This window comes from Macrotis lagotis, chromosome 2, assembly GCF_037893015.1.
Source record: "Macrotis lagotis isolate mMagLag1 chromosome 2, bilby.v1.9.chrom.fasta, whole genome shotgun sequence".
Lineage (NCBI taxonomy): Eukaryota > Metazoa > Chordata > Mammalia > Peramelemorphia > Peramelidae > Macrotis > Macrotis lagotis.
The window spans coordinates 62506376-62525191 of record NC_133659.1 but is presented as its reverse complement, the minus strand read 5'-3'; the positions used below and the strand labels follow the sequence as shown (position 1 = coordinate 62525191).

The following is an 18816-nucleotide window of genomic DNA, read 5'->3' as shown; positions in this document are numbered from 1 at the left end:
CTACTGGGATTGTGACCTTGGCCTTTCTGAACTTCATGGTTCCTCCTCTATAAAATAAAGAAGTTGAATTAGATGGCCTCTGAGATCTTTTCCAGTTCAAATTAAGGAATAAAAGAGAGGTTTCCATTTATTTTATAAAATATTTCATTTATTTTCCCAAATACATGTGAAGATAGTTTTCAGCAATCATTTTTTGTTAAGATTTTGAGTTTGGGGGCAGCTAGGTGGCATAGTGGATAAAGCACAGGCCCTGGAGTCAGGAGTACCTGGGTTCAAATCCTGTCTCAGACACTTAACAATTACCTAGCTGTGTAGCCTTGGGCAAGCCACTTAACCCTGTTTGCCTTGCAAAAAAAAAACTTAAAAAAAAAAGATTTTGAGTTTCACATTTTTCTCTTTCCCTCTCTTCCTTCTTCCTATTAATAGAAAGCAAATCTAAGTTATTTGTGCATATCTACATTAAGCATATATCCATATTAATCATCTTGTGAAAGAAGAATCAAATTGAAATGGGGAAAATCATTAGAGAGAAAAATAATACATAAGACAACAAATTTTTTTATTTATTTTAAGCAATGAACATCATCCTTCCTCCTAAAATGTTCCTCAATCTACTCCCTGATTTGTAATGTTCATTTGCTCTTGTTCATGCCGAGATGTTTATAAGAACTTCATAACTGTACAATTTTTCCAGGAGGAGATTGATTCCGTAACACTTCTGACTCTCATGATACCCTTCAGGTATCCAAAGCACGTGGACCCCTACAGTAATGTGTTTGTGTTAGGAAAATGGATAGCCAAGTCATAGAGACTAGAAGGAACATTGAGTGAGGACTTAATAAGAGGAAAGGAATGTGTTTACAAAGACTATGGTCCGGGTGGGGGAAGGGGAAGAGGAAGAGAGATGGAAAGAAAAAGAGGGGAAGAGAGGAAGAAAAAGAGAGGACATAATGGAGGAAGGGGGATGGGGGGGGAGAGAGAGAGAGAGAGAGAGAGAGAGAGAGAGAGAGAGAGAGAGAGAGAGAGAGAGAGAGAGAGAGAGAGAGAGAAACAGAAGCAGAGAGGGAGACAAAGAGATGAGAGAGAAAGACAGGGAGTGACTAAGACAGAAAGAACATCAGAGAGAGACAGAGAGGGAGACAAAAGATAGAGACAGCAGAGAGAGAGAAACAGAGAGAGACAGAGAGAAGGGGAAAGAAGAGGGGGGGAAGACGGGTAGGGAGATTTTGGAAAGTGTAATAGAAAAACATATGCTAGTTCTTAAATCCATTTAGAAGTTTGACCTTCATTCTGGCAAGATAATTGAATACACATGGGTATGCATAGAAGCATGAAGTTAGGAAGGCAAAGCAATGATGAGGACTAAAAGGATAGAAAAAGTCAGATTTATGGGCATAGCTACTCATTGAATTTTCTCAATGGGGACAATCACCATAGGGTCTCATGGTTTGAGGACATTCTCTAGACAGGGAATGAATGACTAACGAAGGTAGCTGGGTGGGGAAAAAATAATTGTTTCCATCAGTTGGTGGAAATCTCTTCTCTAGCCCTTCAATTCAGTTTAATAAACACTTACTGACAGAATGGGCCAGGCATTATCTAGATGCTGGGGATACAGTGACAAACATAAGAAATCTCACAACCTCTAGGGGCTTGTGTGCTCTTGGGTACCAGGGATGACATGTGCACAGAGAAGTCAATAAAAATGTATGTGAAGCAAATACAAAATAACTAGAGAAGGAATAGATACAAGGGAGAGATACAACTTAAACTGTGGCAAAAGTTAGAGATTCCAAGAGGTGGAGTGGAGGAAGGAGTGCTCTGCAGTTCAGACATGGAAGATAACCTATATAAAGGAAAGAGATGGAATGCTATGTACAAGAAACAGCCTATTGAACAATTTGGTTAGAACATAGAACATATAACATATGATTAGAAGTAACAAAAAACTGGCCATGGAAAGATATTCTAGAGTCAGAAAATGGAGGATCTTATTGCTACAACCTCCCACTTTCCATATTTGCAAAATTTTAACTTTAATACCAATTTTAAAAAATGGAAAGTGTAGAATTTCCTGTTTACTATTAAATTTCCTATTCCTTGATTTGTCCCACAATTCATCCTGTTGTTAGAAATACTTGGGGCCCTTAGTCTGTCATTCAATATATAACTTACTCTTTCTAGTATTCTGTCATCTGGAAATTTAGCCTTCATCCAAATTATTGATAAAAAACAATGTTTTATAGTTCCCTGGTCATATTACTCTAGAGACCTCTTTTAAGATCAACAAAGATCTATTATTCAACACTTGGGGGGTTCAATCCCTACTTCAGGGATTCTAAATCGACCCAAACTGTCAAGACAAGAACAATTTATTAATTATTTATTATGAATCAGGCCCTGTGCTAAGCAGTGGACATACAAATAAAAACAGAAATAAAAACAGTTCTGCCTCAAGGAGCTTAAAGTCAAATAAAGAAATACAACACATAACCCAATAGTCTAACTCAAATGTCAGTTCTTCTAGGGAATTTTCCTTGATCCCACCTGCTAATAAAGATGATAGCCACCTAGTGTGTAGCACTTTCAATCTATTATCTCATTTGACTATTTAAGTTAGTAATAATCTGCCTACTTAGAATTCACAAGTATTGTTCTGTGACTTAACAGAATTTAACACTTTGCACCATGATTATTTTTATTTTGCCCCAAACATCCAGATAGAGGGTGATAGACTCAGAGTACAGATTAATGAATATTTATTTTTTAATTTTTGGCAAGACTAAATATTAAATGATATTTTTATAATTTATAAAATAATATATTTTTAATATTTTGGATAGTATTAACATAGAAATTGGTACCATATTTATAATAGGTTTTGTTTTTCTTCTTTTTTAAATGGGTAGGAGAGGGAGGTAAGAGAGGGAGAGAATTCTAGTTCAAAAATAAAGTAGGCTGCTAGGTGGCACAGTGGATAAAGCACCAGCCTTGGAGTCAGGAGTAACTGAGTTCAAATCTGGTCTCAGACACTTAATAATTACCTAGCTGTCTGGCCTTGGGCAAGCCACTTAACCCCATTTGCCTTGCAAAAACCTAAAAAAATAAAATAAAGTGTTGTATTTTTTAAAAAAGAGAAAAAGTGATTTGTTTTTGTCATATCTTCTTATTCTTATTGAATATAGGCACAAAGTTAGGGATTGTGTATTATAAATTTGTATCTCCCCTAGAATCTAGAGCAGGTCTTGCATACAAAGTAGGCACTTAATAAATATTTGTTAAAATGAGTTTGGATCGCTTTGAATTACTTTTTAATTGGTTGTAATCTTCTATTCTTTTAGCCATCAATGGTCACATCTATAATTTGCCAGGACTAAGGATGTATGAAAAGGAGAGTGTGAGATGGCACTTACTGAACATGGGCGGTTCCCAAGACATCCATGTGGTTCACTTTCATGGCCAGACATTGCTGCAAAATGGTACCCAAGAGCACCGTTTGGGGGCCTGCCCTCTACTTCCTGGTGAGTGATAACAACTTATATTTATGTAATGTTTTCTTTTAGGCAAAATATTTTACAATCATCATTTTATTTGATCTTTACAACAATCTTGGAAGTAGTATTCAGGAGTTATTAGTCTCATTTTATTTACACACATGCACACACACACACACACACACACACACACACACACACACCCAGAGCGTCAAATCCTTATAGAGCTTAAATGACTCGCCTATAGTTACACAGGCAGTAAAGTGAGAGACAAGATTAGAACCCAGGTTTCTCATTACCATTTTTGTACTGCACCATGTCTCTTGGCAATGGAAAGGAAATTCTTGCAAAACTATCAAGAATATCTTTCTTGGCACTTGCAACTCTCCCCAACACCGTAAATGTCAGTGCCTGTGCAAGCAGAACCCAGGTTCACAGAATCTTGAACTAGGAAAGAACTGTGAGATCACTCTGAATCATTCAATAGAACCCAACAAGAAAAGATAGCAGCCTCCCAGCCCCCCAAAAGATAATATGTCCAATCACTGACATTTACATTAAACTTAGAAGTTTGCAGAGGTCATACCTCTGGGAAATATGATAGAATTGATAATATTTTGCCTTTTTTCTGATGAAGAAATTAGAATAAAGCTGGTAGAGAAAGAGAGATTAATGACTTTACCCAAAAGTAGACAAGGCAGGATCCAATCCAGGAATTCCTGACTCTAAGTTCAGAATACTATCTACTCTGTCATGCAGAGAATTCTATAAAGGAGGGGTTATAAAGTCACAGTCACTTCCTGATACAAATTTACAATTTAAAATTTTTTTTTATTTTTCCACCTTATTAAAATACTGCTTGAGAGACAAATAGATGTTATTTGAGAGATGGTACAATGTGAGGGAAGCTATGACAATCAATGTTAGTACCATGTGAGGACAAAATGATAGGGGAAGACAGGAATTGTCTTGCTTTATTTTGGCTATCTTAACCTTCTTTTCCAAAGACAACTGCTCTGGACAATTACATATTGCACTATATATAGCAGAGAAGGCCAAATGATTCTACATACAAACATGTGTATATATTATATATGTATATAATATATACATATGTGTTTTCATGTGTATGTTATTTTACCCAAAATATTATGTATATAATTGGGAAATAAAACCAGTTCTGCAAAGAGAGGTGAAAGACAATATGGTGTCTAGGACTTGGAAATTAGTTTCCTTAATGTTTTTACCTTGAGCTAGTGTAAGCTACTGTCCCTTTTCTATGTGAACAGTTTGGTGGCTGAAAGGAGAAGCAACAGAACTATTGAGTGAAGAGCTAACCTGAGGAACTTGTCAGTTCTCTGACTAAAGGGAATTGCTCATTATCACAATAGTGCAACACTTTCTTAGCAGCCCTTTTAAGGGCTGCTATATAAACATATAAAAAATCTTGTTACTGCTACGAGAAGAAAGGGAGCTAATAGCAGAGAAGTTTCATGTAATAGATTGTTCCTGAAAGGGAAAGATATTAAGAACATAGTCCAAACTTAGGAGTTGCTCCCAAACCTATGAGTTTCATCACTCATGCTCCTCCCTGCTAGATTTCTGTAATTGTGGTCTTCCAGAGCATGACATGAGAGTGTGACCTAGGCTTATTGGTAGGTTGTGATGTTTGGATTTTTGCTGCATTTATTTTATATTGAATAACTGTGATGTTAAAATTATTTGTATTTTTCATTATTCATTGTTGTTAAGTAAATGAGTTATGCTTAAGGGCTAATAGAGTCAAATTGACTCAATGCAGATTCAGAACTTCAGTCATGAGGAGGGTGAGTTTACCCCTAGGATCCTTCTAGAATATTGTATGATAACCAAATGGTTGCAAGTCTTTCTCTTGGAACTCCAGCCAATGTGAAGGGAAGTTCAAGTAACTGAGCTATCCCAGAGAGAGTATGAAGAGTAGAATGAGATGGTCCCATGTAACAAATGCTACATCAGCAAATTTGTAAATCATTTTAGTTGGACTTAAAATGAAAGACTGGGGTTGAATCTCCAAGCTGATAAATTAGGCAAGTTATATTTCTCCTGGAAAAGAGATGGCTAAGGACATTATTGATTGGTTTCATGAGTAATTATGAAAAATAAGGCAACCAGTATAAAGTCATTAAATACAGAATATAAGAAAATGAACTTTTTCATTACAGGTATTTCGAAAGGATTTCCTAATCATGAGCTTTGAAAAATAAAGAAAAGAGTACACAAGGAAGGTTATAGAATATCCTCCCTTAAGATTTTAGAGAGTAGGCTAGGTGTAGTTTTGCCTAAAGATGCAAAATTTAGGAAATTTTAAAACCATGAAAAGAAAGGTTTCCTTTTTTGTGATGGTGCTGGGGGGAGGAGGGGTGTGTGTGTGTGTGTGTGTGTGTGTGTGTGTGTGTGTGTGTGTGTGTGTGTGTGTGTAAAAATGTAGTAGGAAGGCAGTGCTTATTTGGGATATTTGTTAATCTAAAGCTATTTTGTTCAAGAACATAGACTGAACTACAGATCACTTGATTTGCTTATAACATGATCATTTTTGCTATATTTACAGAAATAAATGTCAGAATAAAAAACATGAAAAAATTTGGTGTATTCTCCATTTTTATTTGATGGATGAGATTTTATATAGAAAAAGTTCTATGGAGGAAAAAAAAGGATTCTCTTCCCTAGTTTTCTCCACTACTTTTCTAGGCCTTCATGATTCAGTTTCTGCTTGCGGGCAAAGATATGAGTGACTCTTTAGCTTCTCTGATGACTGTTGGACAACATTGTACTCATTCAGTCAACATACATTTATTAAATATTTGTCACTGTGCTAAAAACTGGAAAAACAAAGAAAGGCCAGCATATCTTTGAGGCTTTAACTTTGTCCTCCTTTCCATTTTAGGTTCATTCAAGACTCTTGAAATGAAGGCAGCAAGACCTGGCTTATGGCTCTTAGATACAGAAGTGGGAGAAAATCAGATAGCAGGAATGCAAACACCATTCCTTGTAATAGATAAAGGTACTGTGTGTGTATATATATTATGATATATTCAGCATGAAATTATCAGTCACAGAACTCTTGGGAAAAGACCAATTCTGGGATTTCATAATGTATCAGTGTGAGGTGTCTGCATACTCATGGGCCAGAAGACTTAGAAATAGTCACTTAGTCTTTCTTGTGGGAATTCATTTGATTAGAACACGATGCTACTGACACCGAGATGCATCTGGTCCATGCCTGGGTTAAATGGCTTTTCACTCTTTATTCCATAATTAAAGACCACACAATCTGTTTCACATATTGGAATCACTGGTCAAACAGGAATTAGGAAAAAAGAGTATAAACCCATGCCCATCATCTCAAACCACATGTCCTCTTAGTGATTGGTGACTAAATTATCTTCATATACTTTTTCAGCAAAGTGATAAACTTTTAATTCCAAGCAACCCAAAAACTTTAAGAAATTTCTAGGGTTTCCCAAGAGATTTGGTAAGGAAGCTCCAGGAACTCCAATAGTTACTATGATGGTCCAGGCTATGACAACCTTGATAGTTTCAGCAGTGGTCAGCAGTATGTTCTACCTGGTCAGGGGTTGGCATTTCTTTATACTTAGAGTTTTGGTAGCCTTGATTCCCTCAGAGTAGTTATAGAAGATTGAATCTGTTCAGGTGAGAATAGTTGTATTAAGATTCAAGCAGATTATAACCAAGTCAAAAAACTGTCCCATACTGGCTTTCAAGTCTGACCACTGATGAAGGACTATTCTACTGACTAGATGTTTTCACAAGAATGATAATCCCACCTGCTATGCTCTAATGTAGATAATTCTATGGTTAGTCCTTCAATAAATATTTATTAATTGTTTATTATATACTAAATCCTTTGCTAAGTACTGAGTATTCAAACAAAAACAGCCTATATATATATATATATATATATATATATATATATATAATCGATATATAGAGATAGAGATATCTCTATCTTTCTCCATATATATATATATATATATATATATATGAAGAGAAGATGGAAGGTCATTTTAAAAGAGAAAACATTATTAGCTAGGAGAATTGGGAAAGATTTCCTTCAGATGGTGAGATTTAAGCTGAATTTTGAAAGAAGTCAGGAAAACTAAGTAGAGGTGAATAAGCATAGTATTCTAGACATGGAAGACATCCAGCAGAAAGACAAAGAGTTGGAAGATGAAGGAGCATTTGAGAGGATCCCCAAGTAAACCAGTGTAGCTAGATTGGAGATGTGGAAAATATGGGAAAAAAGTAAAGTCTAGAAAGGTAGGAAAGTGGATTTTATTAAAAATAGGACCTATTTAAATTCCAGAGGACTTTTTATTGGGAATCTGGGGTAGGCAGAAGCATTTAATTATCAAGGGCTTCAGTAATCCCTAGCTATACATTTTTTCCTCTTCTTTGTAGACTGCAATATGCCCATGGGCTTAAGTACTGGTTTTATAGCTGATTCACAGATAAGTGCATCTGAGTTTCTGGGTAAGTGTGAACATCAACCTCAGCAATATTTTTTCTTCTTGGGAAGCCGAATCCAGATGGTGATCCTGTATGTCTGAAATTGCTCATGGTCACAGGAGACTTTTTTGGAGGGGGAAGAACTAGGGTTCTAATGTTCTATGTGAAGGAAAAGTTTTATTTATTATAATAATGATAAGTATTCACATTTACATGGTACTTCATGATTAAAATTCCTTAACACAACCCTGAGAGATACTAATAATTATGTTCCTATAATTTTTTTATGAATTATGAAGCACCTTCCTCGCTACAACTCTGTTCAATGGGTATGCAGATATCCCTGTTTTACAAATAAGGAAACAGATAGTTAGAGGTTAAGTGATGGACCCAATGTCACTTCACTAGTATCAGAGCTGAAATTCAAACTCAAGTCTAAAGCACTAACATTCTGGCCATCTTAATTCATACAAATAATATAGAAAGAATATTGAATAATTGAATAATTGACGGAAGAGGATATGGATTGAAATTCTGGGTCTGAAACCTCAAACAGTTTTAGATAATTGTTGTGCAATTGTGGAATCTCCAACTGTCTGAGACACTGACTTTTTTGTCAAAGGGATGGGTTAGAACCAGTGATGTACAAGATCTGTCCAAGCTCTAAATTCTGTAAAGAGTCAAAAAGAAAATATTTGCTCTGTTCCAATCAATTACCCTGCCTTTTTTGTTTCAAATATGACATTACCTCAAGTGAAAGTATATATTGGGAAGCTACAGTCAAGAATCTGTGAGTCCTTGTCCACCCAGGTTCAACTTGGAATAATTCTTTGAGGGGAAGAGTAGAATGAATCAATAGACTATTAAACAAGTGAATATCTTATTATAATTATAATATAATACTCTACCCCTAGTAATCAAATCTCTTATGTAAGAGTATGAAGGGAAAAATTGTCCTCATTATTTCATTATCAGGAATTATCAATTAATAAGCAATTGTCCTATTTCTTGGGGGGGAGTTTTCTCTTTAGCTGAACCTCATATTGTTTGTAGGCTTATATCTCCTGTTCTCTGCAGCCCACTCTGCACGAGAGTATGCCCTCCCCCTACTTTGTATGTATATACATATACATATATTATATATATAAAATATAATTACATATTATATAATTGCTATATATTAAAATATATAAAATAAAGTATATATGTACATAAAACACAGACAGAGACATAAATATCACATACACAACTACCACAGAAATTCTACCTCCTAAATTATCCCAGTATAGAAGTTGTTTTGACTTTCCACCTCACTAAGTTGAAGTGGTCTAAGTTTGCCCTTAATATTTCTCAAGTAACTTAGAAGAATTAAAAAAGAGGAAGTGTGACAATTAATAGAGGGTGATGGTAGAAATTTTCCAGTGGATGTGAAGGTTGAGGTTCTGAAGGGCCTGGACGACTTAGGAAGTAAGGGGGGTGGGGGTGTAGAAGGAGTGGTGAATCTTTTGTGTATCAAGAAATGCCTTTGGATGAATTTAAGATTATCATTCAATTCACTTATTAAGAAGCATTTATTAAGAGCATCTTCTACCATGTAACAGTCACTGTTGTAAGTGCTCAAGATCCAAGTACAAAGAATGAGGCAATGCCTGCCTACAAGCAACTTACAGTTTGATGAAGGAGATAACAAGTATATTTAGAAATATATAAAGCTTAAATATAAAGTGAATAAATGCAAATATATGCAAAGTAGTAATATATAAGGTAGTTTAGGGAGGAAGGGTATTAGACTTTGGGTAGAAAACTCATTGTGCAGAAGAAGATAGTAATCAAAGCATTTTTTCTTTTCTTGATAACCCCGAAACTTTGACCAGTGACTGGTAAGTGCTTAGTAAATGTTAATCAAGGATATATACCCAATATATAATCTTGTAACATAAAGGAAGAGTGGAAAGGTTTTTCACCTGGAAAAGCGGTTTTCCACTAAAATTGAATCACTGGATTCCTGATCTTTTTTTTTAATTCAATATCCTTCTTTTTTTCATTCCTTAAAATCTAGGCTATTGGTACCCTAAATTAGCAAGGTTAAACAATGGTGGGTCTTATAATGCTTGGAGTACAGAAAAACGAGCACATTTTCTTCTAAATGAACCCTGGGTCCAGGTAAGCCACAGTACCCTGAAAATATCTCCTGAATGTAACTATTCTGCACTTCCTTTGATTTGAACTGAATTTCATCATTTTATTAATATTTATTAATATTTTGATTGGAAATCTTATCTCTACCTCAAAGTATCAGGCAGCTAGGTAGCACAGTAGATAGAGTACTGATCTTGAAATCAGGAGGACAGGAGTTCAAATCTAGTCTCAGACATTTGACACTTACTAGCTGTGTGACCTTGGGCAAGTCATTTAATCCTGATTACCTCACATCCATTGCCTTGTCCTGATCCATATCTAGTCCCTGGATACAGGTGGTTCTAGGGAAGAAAGTGAGGCTGGTGACTTAGCACAACCCCAACTCACTCAAATCCAATTCATGTTCTTGTCATGGCATCACCTCCCCTAATGTCATGATCTGCTTTGTGAATGAAGTACAAAAATAAAAAAAAAACTCAAAGTATTATTGGACTATTTTAATCAATAAGACAATCAATTAACAAATATTTCTTGTGCACATGCTATTTATCTTAACACTGTAATAGACCTGTGATGCAGTAGATAGAGGCTAAAATTGGAGTCAGAAAGACCTGGGTTCAGATTCTGCCTTTGATACATATTAAGTCTAAGACCCCACACTGATCATTTAATCTGTCTGAATCTCAAGTAACTCTGTAAGTATATAATAGCAATAAGTAACATTTATAAAGCTCTTTATGATCTACAAAATTCTTTACCTACATTGCCTCAATTTATATTGGTTCCACTCTTACTGCCTATCTGATCTCAGGCAAGCCATTTCTCCATCTATAAATCTATGATTTTACAGTTCCTGCAAGATAAGTTCTATCATTATCCCTGTTTTATAGATGAGAAAATTGAAGTTTAAAATGCCCAGGGTTCGAAGTTAAGTAAGATTCCAGACTTTCTGACTTCAAATATAGCAATCTATCCACTAAGGCAACACATTTCTATCTATATATTTGAATGGGAGGGGAAGACATAAGGGGTCTACAGTGAAAGCAGCTAATCAGGTCTCTGCCCACAAGGATTTTACAATCTAGTTCAATGAAAGATACCTCTGAAAAAACCCTGGACTTGTGTAGCTCGGCAAACACATTTTTAAGAGAACACTTTATAATAATAAAGTAAGAATTGACTACTTTGCAGACCAGGATGATCATTTAATGCATCTGCTGCTATTACAGGTGGACTTTGAAAGAGAAGTTGTACTTACGGGGATACAGACCCAGGGAGCCAAACAATACTTGACATCGTACTACACCACTAAGTTCCGTGTTGCCTATAGCTCTGACAAAAGAGTATGGAGATACTTCAAAGGGAACAGCACTTCAAAACAGGCGGTATATATTAAATGATTCTGGATAGCTGAAGGGTGACTTGAAATAGTATTCTCGAGGTGTTGGAAGCCTTGCTTACTTAGTGGTGAGGGTTATGGATGGCCTACTAAACTCATGACCCTGACTCTGGAGAGCTCTCCATTTAGAAAATCTGACCAAATGACATAAGGACAGAACTTGTGATTTCAGTGTTGTAGTGAACTCTCAAGTGAGGAAATGGTCTGTACCAAAGTGGGTCATCTTAAGAAAGTCCTTAAAATATTAATTATGTGTGTCAGAATGAGGACATGACCCTTGGTCTTCCTAGATACAAAATCAGTTCTCTTCCATTCTACTATGCTACATACCTGGTCATTAACAGTAACTCAAGTGTTCTCTCCATGAGAGACATTAGAACAGGTTAAACCAAATAGAACCATGTTCTTTGACCTCAAGGAGTTTGCATTCATTCTCCTTGCTGAGTTGCTTTTCATGCTTTAAAGATTTCATTCTTTGACTTAAATACCATGTAAGGAGGACAAAGTGTGATTCCCAATATTCTAGGGCAGGTATGTTAAACCCACAGCCTGAAGGCCACATGTAGCACTAAACGCCCATTCTTGTGAAAATTTTTAAATTTTATTATCATATTAATTGATAATGTGGCTTATACTGTAGTCATAAATAAAAATTAAATTCTATATGCAATCCCTGACAAATTTTTGTTGGGTAATGAGGCCCAGAAGAGTTAAAAGGTGGGACACACATGCTCTAGGGAATATGCAAAATTATCATGTTTCTATCAATAAGAGAAGGCATAACTAGAATAGTTATCAATTTTAAATAAGAAGCTAAATGACAGAGTATACATTTTTCAATGCTTAAATGTTCTTGATCTGTTTTTCTATAAAATTACATAAAAAGAAAAATGTAAGCATGAAATTTTCTGCACTAGGGGCCCTTTCACAAAATGAACCCTAAAATATATGGTTAGACCCATTCAATTTGCAAATGCAAAGAGGTTGATATTCATTCCAATAACTAAATCTAGAGGACTCTTCATTGCTTTGTGTTCTAAGGTTAAACAGTGAGTGAGAAAGTATCAACCATCTATACCTTTTGATTTCACAGTCAATCAGTCATTCAGCCAGGTACCAAGATGTAAAGAAACCAGAAAATAGTTCAATCTCTATGGTGGCACAGTGACTAGACATCCAGGTCTGGAGTCAGGAAGACCCAAATTTAAATCCGGCTTCAGGCACATACTAGCTACAACAACCTGAGTATGTTACTTAACCTCATTTGCCTCAATTTCTCATCCATTAAATAACCTGGAGAAGGAAATAACAAATTACTTCACTATCCTTACCCAAGAAACCACAACCCAAATGGGTTTACAAAACAAGTCAGATATGACTGAAACAACTGAACAACAAAATTCTCTAGAAGCTTAAATTCTATTGGGAAAGACATTGTCGACATGTGTAGAATAAATACAAAATAAATATAAATTAGTTAACTACAGAGTAGTTAGGGGGAGAGGGCAGTTCTCTGTTGGGGGAAATAGGTACTGACTAAGAATTCTTTGCCCTCTGCCCATTCTGTGGTATTAGGCGACAAATAAAGTCTTTTCAAAGGAATTGACTGTTTTTGTACTGCTTTTCAAAGTCAGGTCTTCAAGATAGAAAAATTCTTGAAGAACTATGCTAACAATGCCATCTTTAGGGAAATATTATCTTATATGTTGGGAACTGAGTTCACTTCAACAAGTGTTTACACTGAGCCTGGCATTATGCTGCTTACTGGAGCTATGAAGGCAGAAATGAGGTTCTTCTTACCCTCACATAGAAGCATGCAACCTGGACAAATATTGAGATATACAAAAGATTGATCAAAATGATACCTAGTGATATCAAGAGAAAAAGAAGGCTAACAACTGGGGGCTCATGAAAGTCCTTCAAAGAGATGATACTTGCTAAGCCTCAATATTCATATGATCTGTTTTTCTCTCATAGATTCTCAAGCAATGAAGTGAAGCATATACGTCCTTCCTCAAAATAATGGTTTTAAATACATAAAACAAAATATATAACAATACAAAGAATATTTTTTTAATTTGTCTCCACTCTTTTCTTTTAGCACTTTGAAGGTAATTCAGATGCCTCCACCGTCAAAGAGAATCTGTTTGACTCACCCATTGTGGCTAAATACGTTCGGATTTCCCCAACCCAGTTCTACAATAGACCTACTCTCCGAATAGAAATGCTGGGCTGTGAGGTCCAAGGTAAGGAATGAGAAGTAACTGGTTTTCTTCCACTAAGCATAGAAACAACTTTTTTAGAGCTGATTATTGATGGATTGCTTTCAGTGATTTAGGATGATTGCTCCAGTTTTCAGTGTTTCTGACAATTTGTGTGACAAGAAGAAACAGGGAATAGGGGATAGGAAGGAAGAATAAGAGCAAACCTTCTATGATGCTTTAAGTCTTTATCTATCTCACATTTCATTTGACATGGAAAATTTTATAAATAACATTATTTTGGGGGCGGCTAGGTGGCGTAGTGGATAAAGCACCAGCCCTGGAGTCAGGAGTACCTGGGTTCAAATCGGGTCTCAGACACTTAATAATTACCTAGCTGTGTGGCCTTGAGCGTGCCATGTAACCCTGTTTGCCTTGCAAAAAACCTTAAAAAATAAATAAACAAACAAACAAACAAATAAATGAACAAATAAATAAATAGCATTATTTTAAATGTAGCTTGAAATATGTTATTATATTAAATATAGAATAAGATATACTATTATAGCAAATATATAGTAAAATATGCTGTGCTAAATATTAAATACAATAAAATATATTTTATTAAATATTATGTTAAATATAATAAAGTTAAACCTATAATAAAATACATTATTATATTAAATATAGAATATAAATTATTGTATTAAATATTATAGTTATATTTAATCTATGATAAAATATATTACATTAAATAATATAAATGATTATGTTAAATATATTTTAAAACATCATTATATTAAGTATTGTTGTTATTGAATGATAAATACATTAAATGGTATTTATAATATTGAATATATAATACAAAATATATAAGATAAATAAAATGTTTATTATTATCACTTGAGTCCCACAACAACTCAGTGAGCTAGGTCTTGGGTATTATTATCTCCATTTTAGGCTTACGTAAATTAAGTAATTCTTTCAAGGTCACACACTGAAAAATTTCAGGAATGGAACAATAATTCTGTTTTTTAAATCTGTATCAACACTCCATCTATCCACTGCCCCAAATAGAAATCATGAAGAATGGATTCAATTTAGAGTGTATTGGTTTTCCTTTTAGCTATTGCCATGCCCTGGGATGGTAGTCTTCAGATGAGAGGGAAGAGTGCCATCAGCACTGGGTTCTTGGTCTCTCTTCTTGGTCTGCCTATCACAATTTCACCTTCCATCACTCAAAATGTCGACACATACCTGTCCCCAAAGGAATATGCCTGAAATTGTGCCCATTTCAGAAAAGAACAACATTGGTTATAATGACTTCTCTACAATCGATTAATCCAGCTTTAACATGTTTCTATTTTTCAATATGATTTTGTTGATTGCTTTCCCAAGATTGAAGCATTGAAGAGGTATAATACCTCTTGTATAATCCAAATAAGTCATAATGAATCATTCCTGTAATAAATTGCTATTATTTACTATGACTTGATATTCATTAATGATATTAGTCATTTAAATATTAAAAATACATTTTCCCATAAAAGAAGTTTGGAAAGATATTCCTTTCTCAGCTTTTTTGAGGATAATTTGATCAGCATTAATTATTCTTAAAAGTTTGATAGAATGCCCCTGTAAATCCATCAAGACCAGGAGTTTTTTCTTTGGTAATTCTTTTATACTTAGTCTTTTCAAAATTGGATTACTCAATATCTCTATTTGGTCTTCTGTTAATTTGAATATTTTATATTTTTGAATATATATTCCTCTATTTCTTTTGTGTTCTGTTTGTTCACATGGAACACTATAGTGTAAGTTCCCATAATTATTTTTTTCTTTTTTCTTACTTTGTTGTGATTTCACCTTGTGTTTTTATCTATTTGAATTTCTGCCCTCTCCTTTTTATCAGACTGGCTAAATTTTTATCAGATTTTTGGTAGTCTTTTAAAGGAATAAGCTTTTCATTTTTTTTAGCATTTCTATAGTCTTTTTTTGTCTAACTAGGTTCTGGAACTAACTACAAATCCCAAATATTCACAACTCATCTTGGAACCCTAACTTCAGCTTTGTACAGTAAATAAAATATATGATATTTACTAGCTTGTGGGACCACTAATTAGATGCTCTGAAAGATTTCTTACAAAATATAGATGTTAGTTAAAATTTAAAGGAAACCACAGAATCTAGTTGGTGGAGGTGAGGAAGAAGAATGTGCCAAATATAGAGATAGCAAGTAAAACTGCCCAGAGTTGGCAGAGGGAGAGTGTAGTTCAAGGAACATGATGAAGGCCAGTGTCACTGCATTACAAAGTATATATCAGGGTAGGGGAGAGGGAAAAGGTAGGAGACTGTCTAAGGAATAGCACAATTGGAAAGATAAGAAGGGGCCAGATCATAGATGGCTTTAAAAAAGCAAAAGAGACAGTTTCGTAGTTAATTCTTGAGGCAATAGGGAGTCACTCGAGTTGACTGAATGGGCTACAGAGAGAAAGAGGAGTAATATGATTAGACCAGTCTTAGGAAGATCAATTTGATAGTTGGTTAGAATAAAGTGAGATGTGAGTCAGGGAGACCAACCAACAGGCTCTTCCAATAAACTAGGTGTGAGGTGATGAGGGCTGCACCAGGCAGGTGATGTTTTATAGCAGAGAGGGAGGACATATTGTAAAGATAGAAACTACAGGACTGGTTGGGGATGGGGGATGAAGGACAGTGAGGTGCTCAAGATGGAGCCTATGTATGTCCAAATACACATGCAATTTGTTAAAGAAGAAAAAATATTCAATTCTATATAACCAGACTAATGAGTTTTCTCATCCATTATTTCTTCCATCTCAATTCTCATGTACCTTGATATCACAGAGGGAGGAAGAAGTCACATTTCCTGGTAGAAAAGATAAAGCTAAATATTGCACCTCTCTCAAAGGAAACTGCAGTTTATCTTTCTCCATAATTTTGGCTTAAAATAAAGTAAAATCCTAAATATTAGAAATATGAATCTTTCCTGAAAACTAGGTTCTATTCTAGTCTCAATGTCATTTTAAGTGTCTCATGATTCTCTTTACCATACATTCTCAGACTGCAAAGCCCATACCATATTTTTTCTTGTATGTCCCACAGCACTTTACATATAATAAAGCTTAACAAATGTTTGTTAATTAAATCATGTTGATTTTTATTTGACAGGTTGCTCTACACCTATGGGTATGGAAAGCCAAAGGATAGAAAATAAGCAGATTACAGCTTCTTCAACGAAAAAATCTTGGTTGGGAAATTACTGGTCTCCTTTCTATGCCCGTCTTAATGCTCAAGGCCGTGTGAATGCCTGGCAAGCCAAGGTAGAATCTCCACAGTGAATGGTTGTCTCCAAATTCTTATGGCTTAAAACAGCAAAATTTTAGTAGACAAAGACTTTGTTAATGGGAACCATGTCACCTTTATATACTTATTAAGATTCTAGATAATTTTTTTAACTTGGTAGTACTTATATCTAGAATAGTAGTACTTATATTTAGACTGGGGAGAAATCATGTCTGATCTGCATGAGACTAATGGGTTTAACTTTTATATGTCATTGGTGATTTCTAAACTTTTTGGAATTACAATACCCTTGGTGAATTAATTTACTATTATTTTAACCAAACATATATATATATAAATACATGTAATATAAAATATTACTTATAATAATTTGATACTAACATATTAACTAACAGTGAATCTAACAATTTTACTCTTCTTTAAAGAGCCATATACTGTTAAAAATTAGATTGTAGATAGGATGACACAGTGGAAAGAACACTGAATTTAGTCATAGAATCTATATTTGTTTTCCACTTCTATGTACTATTTGACCTGGAGAAAATCACTGAACTCCTTTAAGATTCAGTTTCCTCATTTATAAAATGAAAAGAGTTGGGACTAACCCATTTGACTTCTCATTTCTCTCAACATCTATGAGTCCCCGAATTGATTTTGTATTGTTTCATGAATTGCTGTGTGATCACTTGTGTTCTCAAACCAGGCTTAGAAATCAGCAGCCCAAATGCTTTATTTCATTGATTAAATACAATTCAGAGCTAATATGACCAATGACAAGAGCCCACTGCACCATTAAAGTTCTCCTCTGATTCCTCTTTATGGCATGAAGTGATTGTGGGTTCTTGAAATCTGAATCAATAAGGTTAGAGTTTGGTCAGGTACTGCCAAATTCAAGAGTCTTCAAGACCAAATTCAACACTAGTCTAAGCTCAATATAATAATGATATCCTCAGAAAGTTGGTCACCAGACAATGATTTTTTTTTTAATTACAACTCATGAAACCACCTACTAAAGCTTAGAGATATTCTCCATCAGTAGAGAAGTGTCCATACCAATGGAATCATGTAAATGTGATGAAAGAAGAGTTGGTCAGATATATTGGGGTCAATTGGTTTGAGTATAAATGTTCATCTTTGACATATTTTCAGTAAATCTGTTTTCTCTCCCATAGAGTTGGGCAATTGGATAATCTTACAGAAAACTGGCAAAGCTAACCATTGAATGTTTCCTTTTCCAATGTTATCTGAAGCATTAGTCTCTGAACCCTATATAGCATCTGAGGAGTTTCCTAGGAAGGCATAGGGAAATCTCCATTCATAAAATGAAAAAATGCATAACTCTAAGGGGGGGGGGGGTTCTGCCCTGAATTCTGATGTTCTAAGAAGAATTAGTCATATCTAGGAACTTCGCCTTTAGATCAAAAATATGTATAGGATCACAGAATCTTATCAACCCTCCTCATTTGACAGATATGGAAATTAAGATCCAAAGAGGTGAAGTCATTTATCTAGTCACACAAAGCCCCTCTCCTGATTCTTTCATTCCATACACTGTTTGTCTTATCAAATCCACCTAAAATTTAGAACTGGTATCCAGACCTATGTGATGAAACCAACAGGAGTGAAAAATTTATTTTGATTTTTAATTTCTTGAGTTGATAGAAGTTATGCGTTTGGATTTTAAAATTCCTCTCCCTTGAAAGATATAGAGAGGCAAAGACACATGGACATAATTAGCCACCTCTTCTTAACT

At 34.8% G+C, this 18816-nt stretch overlaps 1 protein-coding gene across 1 annotated transcript in view; it reads left to right on the top strand.

Annotated features, from left to right (window-relative positions):
- F5 (coagulation factor V) overlaps nt 1-18816 on the top strand; it is an 83565-nt gene that overhangs the window by 56306 nt on the left and 8443 nt on the right. Inside the window, exons 17-23 of the mRNA XM_074221964.1 lie at nt 3342-3521; nt 6418-6534; nt 7953-8024; nt 10060-10163; nt 11369-11524; nt 13640-13784; nt 16929-17080. Coding sequence (XP_074078065.1) covers nt 3342-3521; nt 6418-6534; nt 7953-8024; nt 10060-10163; nt 11369-11524; nt 13640-13784; nt 16929-17080 — 926 coding nt within the window. The remainder of the gene's footprint in view (nt 1-3341; nt 3522-6417; nt 6535-7952; nt 8025-10059; nt 10164-11368; nt 11525-13639; nt 13785-16928; nt 17081-18816) is intronic.